The sequence below is a fragment of the Sparus aurata genome, chromosome 16 (assembly GCF_900880675.1).
Source record: "Sparus aurata chromosome 16, fSpaAur1.1, whole genome shotgun sequence".
In the NCBI taxonomy this organism is placed as follows: Eukaryota; Metazoa; Chordata; class Actinopteri; order Spariformes; family Sparidae; genus Sparus; species Sparus aurata.
The window spans coordinates 4,941,304-4,965,631 of NC_044202.1; the positions used below are offsets into that span (position 1 = coordinate 4,941,304).

Here is a 24,328-nt window from a genome sequence, read left to right on the forward strand (position 1 = left end):
CTCAGGGAAGGGAAACCAGTGAGGCACACTGGATTTACACGCTTCCCTGTCCTCTCATGACACTTTTCACACCATTTGGTCGATCAGCTGACGCCCCATTGAGCCGTCAGCTACTCTCAGACTAATAGGTATCAATCTGACTGCTCGGTTTTGTTGGAAAATAACTGTTGTTGTCAGCGATGTGACTGTCCCGAAACTAAACACGTGAATAACGATGAATAAATCATTATAAAACTGGACATTCTGATGGCTGAATCTCATGTATTCAGTCTTGTTGGGGCCTTCCTGGCACCGGGTACCTGCAGATGCTTCTGGATGCTGCAGAGGCCCGGCCGTCTGTCGTGCCGAATGTGTCCTTGGAATCCGCAAGGCAGCAGAGCATTAAATTATCGGCTACAACAGCTTCGTACTGCTGATTTACAGCTTGCGGCCATCTGCTGCAGGACAAATGTAGCAGGTGAACGGGCAAGACTCGTATTGAGATGATGGAGATGAGACCGAATCATTCGTAGACAGACACGGAGGCGAACTCGACGTGACCTCCTCCTCCTCTGTGTCTCCCTGTCCTCCCGCAGAGCTCTCCTTCAGGGTGTGGATGTGCGGAGGAAGCCTGGAGATTCTCCCCTGCAGCCGCGTGGGTCACGTGTTCAGGAAACGGCACCCGTACGACTTCCCAGAAGGCAACGCTCTCACCTACATCAAGTGAGTGGGTTGAAAAAGAAAAAAAAAAAAAGCTGACATCCTGTCTGCTGCACCGTGTTATTACACCCGCAAAAAAAAAAAAAAAAAAAACAATTTACCGACTGCCAGGAAGGTTAATCTTTTAGTCCGCTTTGAAAATCTTCAGCGTCACATGATTCAGCGGCGCAGGTCAGTGTGAAGTTAAGGGCTTTAGCAGGAAAACTTCACACTTTGGTTTGACTCAGGGGAGAGTGAGAGACGAGCAAGAAAGGATCTGAATCTTGAAAACGTTTGCAGAACACCTTCGCCCAGACATAATGTAACGTAACCTTTTAAAACCTCTCAGTCCACATCTTTACACAGCGGTTTCATGATGGGTGTAAATATTGACAAAAGATGCTGCCTTTTTCTTGAGCCTGGACTATTTCTTCCAGGCTTCGTGACACAATATATTTACACGGATCATTTCTAAATAGGTATTTTTCCTCACAGTTCTGTTTTAGTGTGAATGAGAGGCCGGGAAGCAGAGGAAAAGGTTCATTTTACAAAATATCTGCATAAGTGTGGATGAAGCCTGGTTCAGCAACAACAAATCAATTGAATTTTATAACTATAACTAATTTTCAGTGCTGTAATTACTTGCAGTTTCCTCCCCACGAAAACAGTAAACTGATTTTTAATCACAGCCAGTTGTTGGTATGCAAGGCATTAATGTTTTTACCCAACAAGTATCCAGAATAAAACTCAGAGCGAATACAGTTACGTTTCTGTATTCTGCAGAAAATATAGTTTTAATAACAATAGTGTCTTCGTGTGCTGTTTCATCACCAGCTGGGCGTAAATACCTCGTCTGCAGAAATGGGATGCCTAAATGTCCTCACTTGCAGCTGCACCTACAATTTAAGGGGGAGGAAATGCCTGATGGAGATGTTTTTGTTGATGTCTGAAGCCTCCACTGTGTCACACTGTCATTAGAGCCGCCTGCAGGAATGCCAGCAGCGCTGTCATTACTGTGTCTGAGCAGGTGTGTGTGTGTGTGTGTGTGTGTGTGTGTGTGTGTCTGCAGGAACACTCGACGGGCTGCTGAGGTTTGGATGGACGAGTACAAGCAGTACTACTACTCGGCGAGGCCGTCGGCCCAGGGCAAGGCCTTTGGCAGGTCTGTCCATTAAACTGTCGCCCTCTTCTGTTATCTTATAAACAGACAGCAGCTCAGCTCAGTTAAGTTCGATTGTGTCTGCTCTCCGTCTCAGATAAAATATTCCACCATCAGATTCTGCTCGTTACCTCTCCGGTATTAGCAGAAAAAGAGTTATTGCTGCTTCGACACTTCTAATAAAACCCTCATCAGCTCAGTGTTGAGTCATCAGCAGGATGCTCAGCGTTTAATATATTTCTCTCTCACATCCTCCATTCCTCTCTTTCCATTTTCCTCTCTCTCTCTCTCTCTGCTTGTCTCGACACGCTCTTGTGTTTTTTTTTCCTCCTCGTAGCATTGCAGACCGCGTCACGCTGCGGCGGAAGCTGAACTGCAAGCCTTTCCGCTGGTACATGGAGAACGTCTATCCCGAGCTGAGGTGAGACGCTCAATCACCGTCACTCACTGTCGGTTCATTCCATCTGACGGGGCTTGTCGCTTGGAGGCGAGACGATCACCTGCAGACATGTTTTAGGATATATAAGAAATACTTTGAATAATAAATTACGTCTGTTGTGAAAGTTGGCACCCAAACACCATGAAAAACAGACACATGGGAAAACTTTTGAAAAGTCTGATGATTTGAGGAGGTTAAGAAATAAGGAAAGAGGCATTTAGAGGAAGAGAATGACACAATAATAATTGCAGGAACATATTTTCCCCAAGCGTTTAAATCATAAATCATCTTGCAACTCCCTGGAGTGTGATGACCCCAAAGTTCAGAGCCGGGGAATCTAAATATATCAGATTTTTATGGGAACCTCTGAGCGGGTTATCGATGCTCAGCTGCCTCCTCCCTGCCGCGATCCGCTCCATGTCACACTTCCACATAACTGCGGTCTCTCGAATTATAATTGTGTATTTTCGTAAGCACGTCCCGTCACAGGGGCTCGTTACTTGCGGTGAGATTCATTTACTCAAACAGGGCAACGAGTCAATTCGATCCATCTGTTCTTCATTGTTGTAATAAGACCTCTCATTGGCTGCTCTCCTCCTCTCGTTCAATGGCTCCCTCAGGGTCCCGGAGCAGGAAGCGGTGTCCAGTGTGCTGAGACAAGGCGGGTTGTGTTTGGAGGCCCGCGGGACGGACGGCCTCGGCCTGGCGGAGTGCAGGGGCATCGGCGCCAACAGGCTTCCGTCTCAGGTCAGGACTGCGCCACTGGGGGGGAGACTGTGCATCTGACATTTAAAAGTCTGAGAAAATGTGAAAATGTGCAGGAATACGACCTGATGATTTTGATGTCAGGGCTTATTATTCAATTATTGCACTGATTAGAGTTTATAGAAGGCACAGGGATGACTGAAAACCTCAGATTCTGTGCAAGGAGCCCCAAAATATATTGGATGTTTACTTAATATAATGGCTGTATGAGTTAGTATTCAATGTTATAAGATTAAATCAAAAAATAGCATTAAAACATTTAAGCCAGCGGGATAAGACGAGGTAAAAACAGACACTCTGGTGCCTGGATGACGAACGCGTCTCGCTGTTGCCGATGAACACATCACATCAGGGACTTCATGGCAAAGCCTAATTAAAGTTTACTCGCATTAGTCAACATTAGTCACTGTTAGGATTGCACCATCGCGTTAATCACGCAGCCCACTGACTCCGCTGGACATCACGGCTATTATAACGTGTGATGTTTGCAGACTGAAGCCTGGGGTTCAGAGGGAGGCGGGCGAGTCGGACAGAAAGGTTTAGGCTGAGAGTACGATGCCGACGCTGAAATGAGCTCCACGCTAATGAGTGTGGAGAAGACTTTGATTCCAGACCGGACAAGAAAAACATCAGGTTTTGTGCATAGTTGAGTTAGTTACATTTAGCTGGAAACACTTTAAGATTTATTGGGAATTTAGTTACGAAAATGAGATAGGTATGAACGCTAAATGTGATACTTGCAGTGTACAGTGGTGGAATGTAACTAAGTACATTCACTCAAGTTCTGTACTGAAGTACGAGTTGAAGTTTGACTCAAAGGCAAGTATTATACCTTTTTAACTCCACTACATTTCTCTGACAGCTTTAGTTACTTTTCACATTACAATTGTTCACGCCCTTGCTGTTCTGTGAAATGTATCTCCAAGTCTTTATAGCTCAACTAAGTTCTCCTTCTGAAGCTCAATAAACTCTTTAAAAAGGTAAATCTCCTTGGATTAGCTGGAAAATTCATCGTCACAAAGCGGAAGACAGGCTGTGTTTCTGACACCATCGTCGTGGTTCTTACAGGATTTGCTATAACATCAATACTTTCTGTAAAGTACATGTTGGCATTTGTACTTACTACTCTGTGTCCTTCATTGAGTTTTTCTGTGTTTTTTTTTTTCAGAGATGGGAACTTATTGAGCCACTGATCCGGCAGCAGGACCTCTGCCTGGCCATTTCAGCCTTCACGGCAGGGTCGAAGGTCAAGATGGAGCCCTGTAATGCAAAAGAGCCCCGACAGGTAAGAAGAAACACGGTTAGCCTTTCGAATCCGGGCCTCTCAGCTCAACATTGACATTTTGACGATTTTAAAGGTCTATAATGCGTAAAAGTGAGCCTTAAAAAACAAGCCACTCCGTGAGTTAACCAAGGGTTAACAAAAGGAAAGTGGAATTTGCTTTAATCCCGCACGCTCAGTCAATTTAAGAGCAGGTCTTAGTTTTTCCAAACGTTTTTTTCCCCGTCCGTCCTTGATGTGTCACTCACAGCGTTGAACTCAGACATGAAGGATGTGGAGATAAGAGATGCCTCGAGGACAGATGCTCAGCAGCCCTCCCGCCGATGATGCCAGGGGGGCCCGGGCGATCCTGAGCGTCCTCACCGCGCCGATGCCGCTCGCGCCAAAAGGTCGAGCAGCTGACTTTATAAGCTGCAGCAGAACAAGCGCTCACATAACTCCAGACCCCACCCTGTTCCTTCCTCCATCTCCCCTCCGCGAATGTCGAACACTCCGATCCCATGTGGACCCGCGCTGGCTCCGAGGTTGATTAATGGCATCGGAAAAGGGAGTCATTTACTCGAACCATGTGTGTGAGTGTGAGGGACTCCTGCCAGGTCGTCCTCTCATCTCTCCGTTGAGATTTTTTTTGGGAGGTTGCCCATCAACAAGCAACCAGTTTTTTTTTTTTTTGCAGTGGGAGACTTTTTGGCCTCTTGTGTTTAATCCCCCTAAGAAAGGAGGAGAAGAAGAAAAAAAAAAGTCCTTGTGTTTTTGATTTCGCTCTCTAAACGAAAGAGTTCTTAAAAAGATTAACTCTCGGAGAAACAAGGGACGAGCTGTTGGATGCTTTTCAGTCGCGTCGTCCATCAGTGTGATGACAGAGGCTTTTCCCTGATCAGTCCTGCATGAAAGCAGCCTGGAACGGCTCTGCAGCGTTTTTCTATTTTCTCAGCCTTAATGATTTATGAGGAATTTCATTTTTCAGACAGATAAATTCGAAATGTAATCCTGCAAGAATTTCATTAGTTTGGGTTTTCACCGGGGGGGGGATTATGCCCGATGCTGCTCCGAACGAAGCTCGTCCAATAAAACTAAATTAAATGAAATCTTTGGGATGAATTAACCAAACATCGTGACTTTCAAACTCAGCTCCGAAAGTTCAAATCAGCAACTTTATCACAAAAAGCATTAAAAGGTCATATCGCAAAATCGCTAATCAGTGTTCCTGAACTGTTTTGGGCTCTGACATTTAGTTTTCCTCCTTGTTTTTGTTGCACACACACTCACCAGCATACACACCTGACAGCTCATGTTTACAGTATAGGTGACACACCCACGTGCACACAGACACACTCTCCCTCCTCTGGGATTTTAAGATTAACCCCCCCGCCCCCCGTTCACCTTTAGACTCTGATAAGCCTCCGTGTGGCTCCAGATATCTGTGCTCAGTCTCCTCGGTTCAGCCTCTAACTGTTTAATCACCGAGCTAATAAAAACGAACCTCTTATACCTGGAGATTTATAGACAGCCTGTGTACGGGGATCACACTCTCCTCCAGCTGTTCACTTCGGTCTCAAGTTTCTTGTCGGACTCGTCCTGGAACTTTTACTCTCAGAGTATTAGATTTAAGGAGAATGAAAGAAATCTAGTCGACTGCAAAAACAAAGTGATGACACGGTTTGTTTGTAAGTAAGAGCTGGAGGCAATCTGGCTCCCCCGATGAACTTTACATTCAAATCTCCTTCGTCAGAACATCCTACACAGCTGAAAAGCGGTCGACAGAGGTGTCTAGTAATGTTAAAGGGATATTCCGCTGTAAATTTAATCCATGGTCTAAATCACCGTGAAACTGTGTTAGACTCCCTCTCGAGAGATCAAGTTAGCAGACCGCTAATTTACGGAGTTTTATCAACCTCAGAAACGACCGCACGACAACAATACACTGCAGTAAATGGATCCAAATATAAACCGCCACCAAAAAGCCACAAATAATGCTCAGAACAGCACCAAACTTCAGCAACAGTACAAAAAGGTTCTGAGCACATAGTCTGGGGCATTAAAACGCCACTAGCTTAGCTGGATTTCTACTGAAAAGCTGACTAAATTTACCTCTCTTCTGCAGCAGCTTCCTGTTGACGGGAAGTCCCGACGACTCGATTACCGAGTGCAGTAGAGTTCCGCGGCTCATGGATGAAAATGTATGATTATGACTCCATGGAAAAGCAATCAAAGTTCATATGTGTCTTACCTGCCAGTTTATAACAGTTATTATCGAGAGCGGACAGGGAAAAGAACGGAATTGAGCATTTCTAACCGCACTTGGTAATCGTCGCGTCGGGACTTCCCCGACCCGGAAGCTGATGGAGGAGAGTTGAAATCTGTTTTTAGCCTCCCAATAGAAATCCAGCTAAGCTAGCGGAGGTTAGATGCCCCGGACTATGTGCTGAGACCCTATTTGTACTGTTGCTGAAGTTTGGTGCTGTTCTGAGCATTATTTGTGGCTTTTTGGTGGCGGTTTATATTTGGATCCATTTACTGCAGTGTATTGTTGTCGTGCGGTCGTTTCTGAGGTTGATAAAACTCCGTAAATTAGCGGTCTGCTAACTTGATCTCTCGAGAGGGAGTCTAACACAGTTTCACGGTGATTTAGACCATGGATTAAACTTACACCGGAATATCCCTTTAAGTCGTAATGTATCCTGCAAAAGATGCAGAGGTATCCGCTGCCATGCCACCAGAATATGGAGCAGCTTTATTCCTCAGGCTGTTAGACTCTTCAGTTCATCCTCCACATGCCACTACATGAGAGGTTTCTTCTCATAGAGGGACTTAAACTTAGTTCATTCCACAATCCTGGTGTTGTAAAATGATAAATAAGATCTTTTCACTCCTTATTAATGTGATAATGAAAGTAACTAAAAACTGAGGCTGTGTAACTGAGTAAAAGTACAACATTTCTCCCTGAAATGTAGCGGGTTGGAAGTATCAAGGAGCACGAGATGGTGAAGGTCAGATTGTACTTAACTGTGTGTTTAACCGCGCATGAGTAATACCCCGTAACAAATGGTGTAAAGCACTTTCATTTTATCAGTTGAAACAAATTGTTTCTTGTGATGTGGGATGGCGGGCCGCCGCGCTCTGCAGCTGGCCGCACTACGGTTTTTCCACTGCGAGTTCTGCAAGTCAATCATTCATGTGATTACTGTTATCCAGGTCTGACTCAGTCCATTACTCACCGGCTAACATGAACCTCCTGTGCTGATACACATCATTTATGAGCAGGCAATAATACAACCCGGAGACTGTGCAAGGACATCTGTGCTTTCTGCAAAACCAAAAATGACAGAGATGAAGTTGTTCCCTTTTCTCTCGCTCTCTCTCTGCAGAAGTGGAAGCCTAAAGGCACGGCTCTGCAGCACATGGTCAGCGGCCTCTGCCTGGACAGTCAGACCCCGACGGGCCCTCTGGTCATCACGCAGTGTCGCCCCCAGGTGGCCAGCCAGTCCTGGGAGCCACAAATCATCACCTGAGCCACAGCGGACGGGGGGGACGAGGGAGAGGGAGGAAGAGAGAGGAGCAGGATCTGGACCCGGCCTGCAGAAAGACTCTGGGGGGGGGGAGGGGAGGGGGATCACATCTGCACACTGTCTGACGCCTCGCCGAGGAGTGGAAGGAGTGAGAACTGTACTTCTGTGATGTCAACTTCAAGCTCTCCTGCTCATCGCGTCTCGGTGACAAGAGCGTCGCCGAAAACGTTACGAGGCCTCATCGAGGGCTTTCTGTGTACAGTGCTTCATCCCTCTCGAGGATGCTGCAGTTCTTCTACGTAATCTAAGCTTTTCACTGAAAACTGTTGCACATCTCACTTTTCATTTTCTGTCTCTATCCTGGTCAACGATCTGCTTAATCATTGGAGTAGCGAGCCTCGAAACAACGTTGAAAGAGTGCATTCCGTACTGTAGCAAATGTGTCGAGTTGCACCTGACCTACTCTGAGTTCAAAAGTCACTGCTTGTCGTGTGGCCTAGTCTTAGGTTGAGGCATGTCTGATGACGGTGTTGACCAGGGCAGCTTTATGTATAGCCAGCTAAAATCTCAGCTTTTTTTTTTTTTTTTTTTATTGCTGAAAAGCAGTCTTGAAAGCACCATGCAAAGCTCTGTCAGGAACATTATTTATTGTTTTGCATGGTCAGACCCAAAGAATGTTTGTTTTCTTTTTCTGTCTCTCTACAAAGTTTTATGTAAATATTCGAAGCAGATACTGGCTTGGTTTTGGTGTAAAGTACTCTATATGTTGTTTGAAAAATAAAATGTGGTAACAAAGGAAAAATTGCTCTTGTTATTTTCTGCTGAACATCCAACTGATTCTACAGCAGTTTCCCTTTTTCTATCTCTGCTCTCCCTCCTGCTGTTGAATCCTTTGTTCCCGACATTGCCATCACCTGACCTCTCCGTCCACCTGTGGGCCTACACCTGTTCCCACTTCCCCATCAGCCCGTAACAGCCACTCCCTTTCATTCTTTGCCAGATTGTCTTATGTGCTTATGATTTACCAGCCGTCACCTTCTACCGTTTGAGCATCTTCCCCTTTTCCCGACCCCTAAGTGGAACAGTGTGCCCGACTTCCCTGTGTCCGTCTCCAACCACGGATAAAACTTATCAGTACTATATACTATATACTATATACTATATTAAATACAAAATATAATCAACAAATACATTCTGATGCATTGCAATTAAGCCATCCAGCAGAATATATAGCAGTTAAATTATCCCAACCTTTACTAGCTACATTTTAAGTGATGCTTACACACAAATGTAATAGTCATATAGACTAATACAGGACTAAGAAGTCTGGTTATGTCATGAAACCAGATTTAAAATGAGGAACAGATGATGAGATATATGCAGATGGAGTTAATAAGTAAGATTTAATTTAGCACAGTAAGTGAAAACACCTGGTTGTGAGCTGTGACTGAATGTAACTAAGTAAATATACTCAAGTAAGTACAATTTTGAGGTATATGTGTTTATTTAAGTGAATTTTCAGCTACCTGATATCTACAATTCACTACATTTTGTAGTTTTTACAGTGCTATATTTATTCAATAACTTAAATTACATGTCGCATCAGATATATAATTAGTTTATCTTATACTCTTGATACTTAATTGAACTTAATACCCGATACTTTTATTCAAATACTATTCAAATGTGTGGCTTTTATTTCCACAAAGACAACATTTAACACGATATCTTTACTTGTACTCAACACTGGTCTTATGTTACTGCAGTTACACGTAGTGACCTCAAGGGGGCAGAATATCCTCACAGATGTGTGAGAGGCTCACATCTACATTTTATTACTCTGTCGTTGACAGATTGATGGATGAGTGCCTGTTGTGAAAAGAAGGAGTCATAAAGAAGAATGGGTTTAAGATAATTAAGAATAAAAGAATCGAGAAAGTGAAAAGAAGGATGACAATGTGTGTGTTTTTTAGAGAGAGGTTCACTTTATATTCACGGCTGGTTCACGGTGCAGAGAAACACTTTGGTATGACAATAATCAGCATAACAGGCTTGACAACTTTGTTAACCAAAGGGTTTTTCTTCACTGTTGATTTTGCAACCTTCCCGGCCACAAGACATGCCACACTGCAGCTTAGTAGGCTCCGTAGCTATGCAAGGAATGCGACTTAATGCTGATAAACTTCTGGCCTTTGAAAGGGGCCAAGGTTTCATCACCAGGGGTGGAGGGGGGGGTGGAGGAAAGCATGGAAGAACCTGGAAAAGAAGAATATAAGTTTTTAAATAAAGCATAGAGTCAGTCGTTTGCTAAATGGAGCATTTAACTATGTGGTTTCACTGACGGAGCGATATTTGCATACCAGTCAGACAGAGAATATATAATGAGGAATCAGTCAGGTGACAGAGGCGGGTGGTGAAATGCAGCCAAGGACATTCACTGAAGTATGAATTATAGATACCTGAACTTAACTTGAGCTTTAACATCATACCTTTACTCCACGACATACATTCAGAGATCAACTCAAGATCAACCTAGACTTAAAATTGTACTTATTATAGATGCAAACTGTCACTGACAACCAAGTACAAAAGTCACATGCTACATGCAGTACAAATGAAATAATACTCCTCTAATAATGATATAAATTAAATGATAATACTTCATCAAACGCAGAACTTTTAAGTTGCATCTAAGTGTTAAAAGTATATAATAATGTTTATGCAGCTTGATTGATTTTATGGAGGTAAATATGTTATTTAGACATGTAGGATTCTTAGATTACTGACTATTTTTCATAATCTGCATGCAGGAAGTCAGTCGAGGCAATTTAGGATTCATTTTGCATCTTAATTGTAAGATACAATAACAATATAACAATACATATAACATACAAATATAACAACAACAATATATTACAATACAGGTCCTTGGAGAGAATTACCGTGGGCTTTATATATCAGTAATACTATTTCATATTCTATCACATGCTATTAACAATATAATATGAATAATTGGTAAGTAAACGTATAAAATAAATGCAGTGAAATATTACTCAGTTACATTCCACATTAGATGTAAAGATGTTTTACTCTCCAAAAAAAAAAAAAAAATGCAGTAAAAAATCAAGTTTTCTAGGTCGCACCATCACCTATCGATCACCTCCGATCAGCCAATGGGATCGCAGGAAGGCGGTCCGTTGCTAAGGAGGAAGTTTGGTTGAGTCCCGGAGCAGCAGCCATTCAGCAGCAGTGGCTGAAGCGATTGGACTGTGAGCGTCTCCCCCAACTCTTTCTCTGGAATTTGAATTATTTTGGCACTGCACGGTTCGTGATACATAGGTGACGGCTTCAACAGGGCATCTTCTGGGTCGCAGCGGTGATCACAGGTACGTTGAATAATGAGCAGTGTGTGGTTTTTTTTAAACTAGCATGCCCGGTAACTGCTTGTTAGCTCGCCGAGCTAAAGCGGCACTAGCTTGTGTTTTCGGATGCGGCACACGCAGCTATGTTAGCCCTTAGCTCCCTGCAGACCCAGTTGGTTAGCTTACCTGACCAGAAAACAGAATGAGAAAAAAAAAATGTGAGCTGTGAGGCTGTCTGCCTTTCATCACGTTTGTTGGAAAAAAAAGGTCTGCCCCTGCCCTCCTTGAATGAGCGAAAAGAAGAGGTTAACAGTAGTTAGCCAGCTAGCTTTAATTAAGTAGCTAACGACTCTCAACTCACCTGATTAACTTTAACAGATGAAGGTTACATGGCAGAATAATGAACCCGACTCGGGTTCAAATGGTGGGATAGCTAACAGCTAGCTCACAATCTGACATGTCATTTTCACATTGTCACACGCATCAGTTGTGTTATATCATCGTTAGTAATGTAGGCTCGCTTTAAGGGGGTGTATTCATTTGCATTTAAGTTTAGTGACTTAGCAAGTTTGTCAAAAATGTGTCTCAAGCGAGGTGAAATCTGAACATATGATTTTTACAGACAGATGTTCAGCACTCAGTCACAGACAGGTTGATCGCCTTGAAGAAATAAACTATGACTCACAGTCTCAACACTCACATTTTTGTGGAGTGTGATAATCATGCCCTGGTTAGATCATCCGATTTGGTAGTGATTTCATTGCTAGATGTGAAGCTTGTGTGTTTGTTGACTGCTTGGTTCAGCCACAGAGCAGAAAGATTTCCATTCTGGACTGCCATCCCTGATCAGATAAACATCAGTGGTCAGATTACCTTCCACATGCAGACTTTACGAAGATGGCTCCATTGAAGGATTGTGTGAAAGCCACAGCAGCACGCCCGCCCGCCCGTCAGGCTGACACATCCTGTCTATTCTGCCACATTTTTATTTTTTCATCATCCAGAATTGTTGAGTCATTATTGTTTTGTTAATGGGGTATGTGACTTGAATAAAGCAAGCCAAGTTATTCATTTTGTGATGTGAATCTGGATCGTCAGCGTAAAGTGTGGAAAACTTGGGTATGTGCCTTTTGTGTTTGTCATTGTGAAGAGACGATGGTGTCGGGAATCCAACGTAGAAAGTGACAGTTTAAAAGATAAATTCAGACGTTATGTACTGATGGAAAGTCGGGTGAAGATTCGTAGTACATTAGAGATTTCTGGAGCTTCACAGCGAAACAGCATCGCAGCGTTCTCCTATATGTTTTAGCAGCTGGTATCAGTTTGCACCTTTTGTGACATAATAACAGCTATTTTAACAATTGGCTTTCATTGACAGCCTACATTTAGCAAAAATATAAACAACACAACAACCACAGATTCAAATATTTGGATGCAGGCCTAAAAAATTCCCATTGCCACGTGTTTCATCCCACCTGCAGTCCGAAACCCAAATATATTCAATTTTCTAACATATTTACTAAAGAACTTAATCAAATCCTCACATTTGACACCCTCAATCTAGCGAATGCTTGGCATTTTTGCAGGAAGAATCACCAAAATGATGAGTCAAGTCAAAAAAGGTGTTTCCAACCAGTTGTCAGTGATATAGCAATTCAAGATTGTTTCCATTGTCGATTAATATGTGGATGATTTTCTTGATTGATCAATTAGCTGTTTGGTCTTTTGTCGATCAGTGACCAATAATGACCTCCTCAAATGTCTCGTTTTGTCCACAGCCCAAAGATATTTAGTTAACTGACATAAAGGAGTAAAGAACCCAAAAGTATTCACATTAAAGAAGCTGGAATCAGAGAATTCAGACTTTTCCTTTCTTTCCTTTCCTTTATGAATACCGATAAGCCATCATCAAAATAGTTGGGTATTAATTTAGTAGTTGGCAACTAATTGATTTATCATTTATTGGTTCCGCTCTAAAGTGATGTGTGATCTGTCTTTTGGAAGGGGATTTCATGTCTCCATACGTGAAACAGAGACGGAAGGATGATTCGGGAGTTTTCCCCCCCCCTCACTTTCTCACAGTTACTCACGGTTTTAGCTCATCTCACAGAATAAGGGAGGTAAGATTGGCTTTTTGCCACAAAACCCACTGTTCAAGTCTGTCAGCTGTTTGAGAGAGGAAGATAATGCAAGTCTCTGTCCAGAGCTTTGTGATTCACTCTGTGGGAGAAACTTGCGTTACTCTCAGCACTTCTGTTCTCAAAGGAGAGGCCCTTTTCTTGGCAGTGAGCTGTACATGTGAATGCTGAGTAGTGATGCAACATGGGTAGATAAACTTGCTGTGCGATGACGACGCAATCAAAGGGCTTCACTTTAGTCCTTCTGATAGCAGCGAGATAGCCGTGCCGCCGGTGGTGAAAGCGGGGTGAGCGTCAACGTCAGCTTTAGCTGTGAGTCCAGCGGTAACTGAATTGATACGAGGTGACAAGAGCTGGAGATATGTGTCTGCGTTTCTGATCCGCTCTAGTAACATCAAATGGTCCGGATCAGGTCGAATTGTCTGCGACCGTCTCTTGACTGCTCACCTATCCTTGGTGATTGTTCATGTTAATCCTTTTGGCCGCGGTTTTGATAGGGACCATTGAATGTGCTGGCTGTTGATGTCATCCACAACGTGTGCTTTTTGTCACCGTCACAGTTCACTAGAAGTGTGGGCCACGCCGGGCATATTTGGAGTGATATGATAAAAAGCTCAAATGTTTGCTTATTCAGTTTGATTTGTGTGGGGAGGTGAGAATAAGGACGTGTGCACTCAGGTGAACTGAGGTGCCTGAAAATCCGGTTCTCGTCCAAGTTTGTCGTTGATTAGAAGTGAGAAAGTAAGACATGTCTTTGTGTTTTTGATGGCATAATGTCAGAGATTATGACATAGAAGAATGCAGACAAGTCACAGGAGTTAGAGTGGGATTTATCTTGACACTCTCCTCTGCCAAAACTATGAACCTTTTGGGAAATTAGCAAAACACTGCTCAATAAGAGAGCGGCTTGTGGTTCTTTACAAGCTCATCAAATTCAAATCTTCTGCTCAAAATTGCCTGTAAAATTGAAATAACCTGTGAAATTATTCCAGTAGCACCTCCAGAGGACATATGTTCATGTGAGCAACATTTGCATCTACTTCCATGTTGCATTGGTACCTTTTGCATCATTACAAGAAGCCATACTGTCTGCACTTGTTAGATCCACACACAGAGCTCCACATTCTGAGCTGATTGGGACTGGATCCAACAGAGACACTCTGAGAAGATTCAACCAGAGGGGAGGTTTTAGAATCGGGATCTCAAATGTGCAGCTGACCCCATTTCAACATAAGTAGCCTAAAATAGGTTCTGTGCAACCGCAGAGTTGAGTTGAACTTGTATCTTTGATATGTTTGTTGGTAAACAGTGTCGCCATCCAGCACAGAGGGAAATGCATGTTGTCGGTCGTGACCTTTTCATATAAAACATTCACTGTTTCAAGAACTGATTGTACGCAACACAAGACGACACAAGACGGGGAGCACAGAGCACCTTTGACTATGTTTAGATGCACACACACACACACACACACACACACACACACACACACACACACACACACACACACACACACACACACACACACACCAATCAGGTCAAGTTAGGAAGAAGGACATGTTTATATTTGTTGTTCTGACCGCTTTTAAACCCCAGTCTCCGTAGGGTGCGGTTAGCATGACATATCATTCCATATTAACTCCAAAAAAAGATCTAATGTTGTTATTTGCTCTGCTGTAGTCACATGTGCACTAGATAGATAGATGGATAGATATACTTTATTGATCCCAAGCTGGGAAATTCTGGTTAATTCCAGCTACGTGAGATGACAGTCAATTAAAAGACGCATGTAAAAAGTCAATTAGAAGAAACGTAAAAGTTTTGGTTCCCTTCTCTTGCAATTAAAATTTTATCCAAATGCGAGGTATTTACTGACAAAAAAACGTGAAAAAAACTTGTGTGAAACATAAGACCGGTAGCCTAACACTTCTTCCTCCACTCACATGACTTTTTAGCATAACTTAACATTCTTTGTCGGTTTATTTTAGTTAAGTCATGTTCATGCACATTTTTGAAATCATGTCTCTGCTGTCAGTGAAGAATGCCTACATTACTACAGTGCATTTAGTCTCGCTGTTTAATACAAACCATGCAGTGTTTGTGTCTGTCGGCTGTTTCGTAGTCCCAGTATTTTGCTGTATCAGCACTCATTTAAAAAATGAAAAACAGTGCGAGGGAAGGTGCTGCACGGTGTTTTACTGCTTTGAACGCAGCTCTTTGAGTGTCCCCATTTGGGACAGTATCTTTAGCTTAATTAGGTCCAAGGGGGTTTGAGCCTCCTCATTTTGCCCTGGCTGTTGAGACTGTGGATTAGGGCTTGGAGGGTTGGGGGTGCGTCACTGTATGCAAGGAGTTACCTTTCAGGTTTGCGTCGGTATCACTCCTCCCTGCGTATGGTATGGGGCTAAGGGACTCCCTTTGTCTCCCCAGGCCCCTGTATAGAGTGATACCTGAGCCTCCCGGGCTGGAACAGCTCATGCTTTATTCAGCCCTCTGATCTCTGGTTTAATTACGAGTGACCCAGGATGGAGTGATCGGTGGTGTATCTCACAGGGTGGGAACTTTGTCCTGGCTACCAGTGCCAGCAGGAGTGCTGGATGTGAAAACCTTTTGACTGGTGTATTTGTCACCCTGTAAAGATGCATTTATTTATAAAACAAAACAATAATATTAACCCAAGAAGTCACCAAAATGTAACAAACACATTCACTTGAGACCTACTCACACAGGACAAGTACCCCGATTTAGAACGTTACCTCTGCACGTCTGTGTTTATTTCGGTGCATTCTCAAAATCTGTATTATTAATTGACTTTACTGACATTATTCCCCGATCATGATGTCAAGGCTCCATGTAACATTAACATTTCAGCAGTGGAGCATCTGTTCTTCAGTAGCCACATTAATAATATAGTTTAGAGTTGATTTGCCCACTTTCTGCACGTGTTCCAAGCAACAGTAGACATTTTCAGCTCCTTCAGATCGAGTTACGGCTGCTTATGTGGTGGAACCTTTACTCCGAGAATTACAGACATGCACAGAATTAAGATCACCGACGACCTCTGCCATTATTAACAATTACTGGAGGGTCCCTAGGTTATAGTAGTAGTGTGTGAATAGGGCTTTGGCTGCAAAAAAAATAAAGAAATCAAGTCATTCTACTCTCTTGTCTGCTCTCCATTTCATCATATTATCTGCCAGTAGCAGCAGTTGCTATTTTGGATTTGAGAAGTTTGGCTTGTGAGTAAAAAGTTTCCCAGCCCTCCTTTTTTCTGGCTCTTTCCTTCTGTCTTCTCAGGTTCTCTCCAGTACTATTTTTACCACCAATATGTGACATAATCAGAATTGTGATCTTTTCTAGAGGATATAACCTATATGTGAGGAAGCCTAGGCTTATCCTGCAGCTGCATACTACTGCTGCTACTATACGTATAACTAGGAATTAAAGCTTTGCCTGATGTTGACAAAAATCTGATTTTATTTTTTATTGGCTTTATTAAAACCGCGTTGGTAAATCTCAGGTGTCAGTTCTTCTATTTGAACTGATGTAAACATGACAGTGTGTGGTTGGTGTAATAACTCCCTGTCTCAAAACTAGGTGACGTGTGTGTGTCTGTGTTTATGTCTAATGACTCCCTGGACATAAGCGTGGATGACATGGATACTATTCCCTCACACGTTGTTGCGCACAGTTTCCATTAACTTGACTAAGCACACAGAATGACATGACGTGACATGAACTCACCTCGAGTCCACCGGTTGTTTTTCCTTCTGCTTGAAGAGGTTTTTGTGCAATGGCATCAAAATGTTAAAGATTAGAAATATTTATCAACCCAAACTCTTGGAATTAGAAGTTCACTCTGGTGTTGAATCTCTGGTCCCCGATCTTTGGTGTTGGTTCCTTTTTTCTTTTTACATGTTCTTTAATTAATTACTTACATCAGCGACGTCTTTTTTACCGTGTTTCATGCAGGCAAAGTTGTTATGCAGTCAAGGCAGCATGTTACGCTGGTGCGTGTGAGAAGTTTGGCTTCATTTCTTTAATGCTTAAAGGTCTTTATAGAGAAATATGTTTTTAATTTGCACAATAAGGCATACAAGGAAATTACAGCTTTGGTATCATGACAAAAGTACAGGTTTTCAGTTGGCCGAAATTGAAATCCATCTTTAATAATATTGGCCTCATAAAGAAGCTCTCTCCTGTAACATCTGTTGTTACTCCAGGCCTCACTCCTTTGAGATCAGACTGTGCTGACTTGTGGTTTGCAGGGAAGCTCCTTCTGGCCCATATGGGTCTACTTGGACCGGCACTGGCTGTTGTGTAACTGCATTGTGTCCGATCCAAAAGTCTACTGGCTACTGTGCTTCTGTTTAAATAACTGCGCGATATGAGTGAGAAAAAGACTCAGCGATGAGACACTCGAGTGTGATGGTATAATTGAGTTATTTCATTGCAGCAGTGACTAAAAGAAGTTGATGCAGCAGCCTGTGAGCTGTTCCACTGTGTTGTTGACAGTGGAAGGAGGAGCAGCGCAGCAGTCAACATTGTAGCCCAGGCTAATCGATGTTGAACGTTCCCCAGCACAAGAACAGTGTCAATTATTAATGAGCTGAATATCATGTTCTGCCTCAAGTGGAGAGGCTTTTTGTTTATAAATCATTGCTGCACTGTACGTGAGGGAAACGTGAGATGGAAAAATGTAGCACTTGTGTTGGGAGGGTCTCGCAGTTTGATTTTCTTTGCTTTGTCAGTTCACATTCCCCTCAGATATCGTGAAGTAAGTCAGGAACAGGTAGTTGAGCCTTTTTTCTGGGTAGGAAGGGGTTATCGGTGTAGAGGGGCGGCGGGGAACGTGTTTCCTGTGTGTTGCATCACTGTGCAGCAAGTGCTGCCCTGAGCACTGCAGCTTTTTGTTTACCACAGAATAACAGGGACAGGTGTGCGAGCAGCATGTGTGTGCACATTTGCTCTACGTATGTTGAGTATGTTTCGTTGCAGGGGAAAGTGTGTGAGAAACCCAAGGCATGTGCAGTAGCAGGTTCACACACTCCCCACCATTGCACCATTCCTCCACCACCGAGCGGTCTGCGGAGAGGGATGTCTGGCTTGTGAGAGTGCCACTGTGCTGAGTCGACAGGAGGGGAACAATTGCTTCACTGTGCTGCTTGTCCGTTTGGCCGCCTTCATGCAGCATTTCATCGAGGGGCACCGTCGGCTTTTGGCTCTGTGAGCCTTGTTGACCAGGCCTTTGCCTGCTGGTCACTGACCCGTTGTGCCCACGGTGCCTGCTGCTCGTCAGCCCTCTGAGGGCTGCCGATTATCCCACAGTAATTGGTGCCTGGGCTCTGGCTGATCAAAGGTGCCCAGCTGATTGTAGAGCCCTGGTAATTTTCCATTCTCTGATGCTCTGCAGTCCTTGCCGGTTCGTCTGCCTTCCTGCCTGACTGCCTGCCCAGACGTCGTCTTTGGCCGAGGCTTGACATCTGTCCTCCTTATTATACCTGCTTTCCTCATAAGAGATGACAGGACAGGGCTGTCCTTTCTTTGCCCTTTAAAAAAAAAACAAACATCCTCCTTCTTTGTTTGATTAAGTTTGTGACTGTAGAAATATAGACAGAACTCAAAATCAATATATTTTAAGGTAACAAGTTCAAACCCTGGAGCCATAGTTTCTCCAGCGGTCATGTGACTTGGAAAGCTTCCTTGAGCGAGACACCTACACTTCAGTCGTGCTGTACAGGTTTTATAGTTCATCTGAACTCTGTACTCGCTGATTTTGCTGATTAGATTCTTAAAGGTGTGGTGGTCAGTGACTTCATCTGCTTCATCTGCATTCTTGAAAAACCTCACACAAACCCATCCAGCATGCATCAACAATACTGCCATGCTTTTGTGCTCATTAAAGGTCGCCCTAAAATGTGAAATGATTTTATTGTTCCAATTTTGGCTGCAGAGAAAGAGCCTGATTGCCTGGCTCTTTGGCCGTCTGAATGGACGTGGTGAAATTACTTCTTGTGTTCACTTTACAGCCCTCTACTTTGGACTCTTTTATAGAAGTGCTGTCCAGCATTTCTGGAAAAAGTAGGCATCCACCATGGCTGATGAATCATTCCTGGCACTTGAAATAAAACTGCACCATGGAATATGTCGCTTGCTATTTAGAGACTGTTGCTTGCATAAACATGAGTTATAAACATGGTGTTTTTGGACTGAGACTTAATGTAAACATAATATAATGTCATTCTTACTGGCAGTCCTAGTGTTCATCGTCCAGCCTCACACCTTTACAAGTGCTGTCCATGCTAGTTTAACACACCACAGAATTATTGTTAGAGAATAGATTTTCCCAGACCTTGGAAACTGGCAAATACTGAAATGTTCTCTGTTCTTCCAAAGGCACTGCTGTGTCGGCTAATCTAATTTAACTGCACAGCTAACACAATTAGAGCCATTAAGACTTCAGCCACTATTGCCTGGCGATGTGGCATAGTCTCCGAAGATAAAATACACATATAACACGTTTAAAGTAGCTGTGGACCTCCTCAGTGTCATTTTCTGATCCTGTTCCAGCCCTACACCAATTTTGCTGGGGAAACTTTCAGGTAGTACTCGCAGTTTGGCTAAATCTGTTGCGCAACTTGGTATTCTACAGTCATCCTTCGCTTTGACAAATAGCCCGACCAGGATACAAAGAGTCGAGCTCAGGTACGTGGAGAGAATTCCTGAAATGAGTGATCAGCTCCACAGCTGCACTGTGAACACTACGGCTCCATTTACATTCATGCTCACAAGACCAGTTTGGTTGGCTGATTCCTGACGTCAATACAACGCCTTGCATCATGTGGACTCCTATTACTGCTTCTGTCAGTTTCCTTTTCCCCCTTGAAGGAGAATGTCGGGTAGTTTGTAGACTCAAATCACTGTGTGGTCAAAGCAGTGTGTTTGTGCTCGTATGTATTTCTAGATAAAGACGGTTGACTGAGTCTAATCCACATGATGCCAAATACCGGCGCTCTGGGTCGGTCGCACTGGTTGTCAGTCTTCCTCTGTCTTCGTCAAGAAAGTTCCATGTTGTTGCTTTAAGATCAGTTCACCTGACCTGGAGTGAGGTGAGCAGGAAATGATCTGAGTGTGAGTGTGTGTGTGTCAGTGTGTGTCTTCGTACTGTATCATGTGTTTCTGTGAGTTTTGGCCCGGTCAGAGGGCCAGTGTAGTCATTCCATGTCTGCTCACTCAGCAGGAAGTTCCTGTTCCACTCCGTCCTCTCATCACGCCTGCTGCTGGACAAACACTGCTACCGAGACACACATACGCACACACACATACACACACACACTGACCAGTGGTAATGTGTTGGCGTTTCCCAATGGTGTTGTTTAAAAATGCTGTATTATTGACACAACACATTGAATCAGCAGTTGGAGCCATGCAGTGGCTTCTCTGCGTGATATCGATTCTTCTGCAGGAGTATTTTTCCATGTAATCTAAATTCTTTCTATCCCTCCAGTCCGTTTCATTCATCTCCATCTGTAACTTTTTCACTGTTTCTGCCGCCCTTTCAAAAATCAATTTTAAACTGTCGCCTCTTTGTATGTTTCTGCCCGCCTGTTAACTCCATCTGTCACGTCTGTTTGTTGCCCACCTGTCTTCTCTGTGTTCTCAAGTGTATACGTGATGTATCACAAAGTGCCAGAAAGTACGTGTGAATGTCTGAAGCCAGCGGTACGGCGTTTAAAGCCCCGGCAGAATCTTTCCCCTGCAGCTACCCCAGATGATGATTGGGAGAGCAGTGAAGAGTGACAGGACTTCATCACTCAGTGAACACACATACTGACACCATTCCTCACTGCAGGGCTTTCCTCACCTCTTGTACACTTGCATAGCCAGGCTGAAAGGTCTTTCTGACCCCATAAATGAACATAAAACAAACTGTTATGGTCGTTTTTGGGCTGTTTTTAAAGGAATACCTGCTAGTTGCGAGGCTTTATTAATGATTTGAGTGACATGTTTCACTTTACTTGAGCATTTCTGAACCACAGCAGACAATCTTGATTTCCATCAGCATCAGACTGCAGATCTGATTATTAATCTTGAGGTCTGAATATATTTTTTGTCTCTTTTTGCAGCCTCATCTTGTCCTAACCCAGTTTTGGTATTAGCATACAGCCTCATTTGCATCATATGTAGTGACACTGTGGCTTACCAACTGCTACTGTAAAAGGTATCAGTTTGCTCCACAAGCTTTACCAAGAAAGAGAGAGAGAAATTATGATAATGATAAACAGTTCTCAGGATAGCAACGACATTAAAGCATAATATAAACAGTCTGCAAACCACCACTGACAGCCAGATTTAACTTTCCCTTTATGCATAGCACCGTGCATTTAAAAAATGATCTCTCCCTATGCAGTAAAAATTCCTCCAGGATTGGCTCAGAAGCTCATTTGGGGAGCAAATTAATTGGCCCTGATCACTGCATAAATTTCCCTTCTTTGTAGGTTTTCTTTGATGCCTAAATTGATTCACTTTCTTTCTGAATTTGTGAACAGTCGCAGCGTTTAATCGATAAAGTGTTGATATTAACGGAGCATTTGCCTGCAGCTGTCGGGACAGTTACATTTCTGCGGGTCGGTGCCCTATAATCATAGTTTCTTTTAAAGACGCAAAGTCATTCGGCAGCTGCAGGGCAGATATCTCCTCGGGGTTGCTTGAACTGAAGGAAAGGGAGAAGGACTGGAGGACTACAGGGAGGAGGACGAGCAGAGTGTGGGCCTCTCACTTCTCAACATTAAAGAAAGGCTGTCACAATACTATGACACGTTATATTATTAAAAAGTGATACTCAATACCGCTTTCAGTACCACGGCATAAAGAAATAAAGGCACACAAAAATTTTTTTTCTGCAGATCATCTCTGTGTTTGAGCATAGTCATGTGTTTCCTGTAATGACACGCAGCTAAAGAGAGACATGTCAAATGTATTCATTGCTTTTTTTAATAGCTTCAGTACATTATTCTCAGAAAAGTAACCTGAGATGAACGTTGTCAGATCTGGCTAAAAGGCATCGTCACAGGTAAAATAAAAAGGGATTTGAACGCCACTGTTTAATTTCTTTTCGGGTCAGTTCATTTAATTGAGCTCCTGTATGTAAACAGAGTCATCTGGCAAAAGGTTTCACTCAGTACTGTTCAGATACTTTATTGGATCTTTGCCGCCAGTGATTGTTTTTTTTTCTGTGGTATTTGTGGTCCTGATTACTTCCTTTGGCATTAAACTGCACTTTGGATTGGTGGTAAAATTAAAAGCATTTTTTACAGCTCAAAGCTGGCTGCGTATGTCAGCAGTAATGACTGCGTTTCAAAAGCGCGGCCACAGACTGTCACTAACCCTGATGTGGTTGAATCAGAAATGACTGTGCTGCTGCAGCACATGACGAGCTGGGTGTTAACTGTGAGATCTCTGATGATGGCTGACTCCCAAACCACCAATTGTGCAGAAGATGTGCCCCAGAATGCCTCGAACACACCGCTCAGCTATTGATAACTTCCTCTTTGATGTTTCATTTTTCTCTTTTGAGTCAGCAGCTCTGCAGGAAGTGCCTGTCTGTCTGCCCATCTCCGTCCTGAATGCTAACAGGCTCAAGCTGGGGACAACCAGACCTGTTTAGCTTGACAGAAACAGTGTGTCTGTGTTGGATATGATGTGACGCAGTCTGAGCTGTTCCTCTTGGGGGAAACGGCCTGTCAGTTTGTGGCTAAAGCCTCAGCTTTTCTTGACGTTTTCTGTGGTTGGCTGCAAAGTGAATGTTTATCACATGGGACTTTAACCAAAGTTCTCGGCTTGTGACAGCCTCAGTCTACTCACATATCCACGTGGTCTACAGGGGTGAGGTTGCAGCAAGTTCACAAACTCACAGTAGGATCCAAGAATGGGCAGCTATCAGGATACGCTGGTTGTCATATGTGCGTAAAGTCACAGCGCAGGGATGTAAACTGCAATCTTAGATCAGCATTCTCCTTCTGAGACTCTATAAATGTGCTAATGTTCGCTTTTTTGTTGCGAGTAAGCCATAAGTAGGATTAATAGATCATGTATTAACAGCACTTTGCAGAGGCCTGGGTGAATATGTAACATTGTGTGTGTTTCCTCAGATCAGTGCAGTGCATTGGTAAAACACACAGTGTGTAGGTTTCTGGCCTGATTCTCCACCTTACTGCAACTCTTCTAATGGCGCTTTACTTCCCTTTGTAACAACAGAACTCAGTAATAGAGTCAGACTTTAAAGCCCGGAGATGCCGGAGTCATCTGTCTCACTTGTGCACATGTGCGAGAGTGTGTTTTTGAGAGTAGATCATGTTTTACATTTGTGGGTGTGTGGCAGGTTTGGGGTTATGCAAGTGTGTATCCACTTCTCCTTGTGTGTACTCCCAACTCCCGCTGTGTGTGTGTGTGTGTGTGTGTGTGTGTGTGTGTAATTTGATGATGTCAAGGGGAAAAAGTAAACATGGTTTCCATGAGTAGCTTTTTCGCTCCGAGGTTTACTCAAAGTTTCCCAGCCGAGGTCACTTCAAGAGTCAGGGACAAAGTGTTACGGCTCACTCTGTGTGATCGCCTCTGAGGAGGTTAAGCTTCTGTCTCACAGTTTGCACAACACTGATGTCCTTCCAATAAAGAAGAAAGATAAGCGATTCTTCTTAACTTAAAAGAAAAGGAAAATGTGCATTTTTGGTGGAAGGGTTAAGTGCACAAATTTGGTGGCGCATGTTTTATTTTAGATCATTATTTAGATTTAGATCTTTATATCAATCAGCTTTTTGTCCGTTTGAGCATGTAGAAACAGCGACTGAGCCCGTTGGTGAGAGAAATCACAGATTAGCAGTTCAGCTAAGCAAATCAGTGCACAGAAACAGAAAAAGAAAGGGTTCGCTCCCTGAGCCTGATGCTGTTGTTAAAACCCCAGAGGTCATATAAACACTTCTATTAACGAATGTGCTTT

The 24,328-nt window shown here is 43.3% G+C and overlaps 2 protein-coding genes across 7 annotated transcripts in view; both read left to right on the forward strand.

The window, feature by feature from the left end:
• The window catches only part of galnt16 (UDP-N-acetyl-alpha-D-galactosamine:polypeptide N-acetylgalactosaminyltransferase 16), a 40,075-nt gene extending 31,441 nt beyond the window's left edge, over positions 1-8,634 (forward strand). The window contains exons 10-15 of the mRNA XM_030392021.1: positions 576-702; positions 1,748-1,840; positions 2,175-2,258; positions 2,897-3,023; positions 4,210-4,326; positions 7,692-8,634. Coding sequence (XP_030247881.1) covers positions 576-702; positions 1,748-1,840; positions 2,175-2,258; positions 2,897-3,023; positions 4,210-4,326; positions 7,692-7,835 — 692 coding nt within the window. The 3' untranslated portion in view covers positions 7,836-8,634. The remainder of the gene's footprint in view (positions 1-575; positions 703-1,747; positions 1,841-2,174; positions 2,259-2,896; positions 3,024-4,209; positions 4,327-7,691) is intronic.
• A 2,390-nt stretch (positions 8,635-11,024) lies between these two features.
• The window catches only part of numb (NUMB endocytic adaptor protein), a 42,753-nt gene continuing 29,449 nt past the window's right edge, over positions 11,025-24,328 (forward strand). For 5 of the 6 annotated variants that reach the window (XM_030391323.1, XM_030391328.1, XM_030391324.1 and 2 more), the window contains exon 1: positions 11,025-11,218. The gene's annotated coding sequence lies outside the window, so the exon portion shown is untranslated. The remainder of the gene's footprint in view (positions 11,219-24,328) is intronic. The other variant, XM_030391325.1, reaches the window with a different exon arrangement.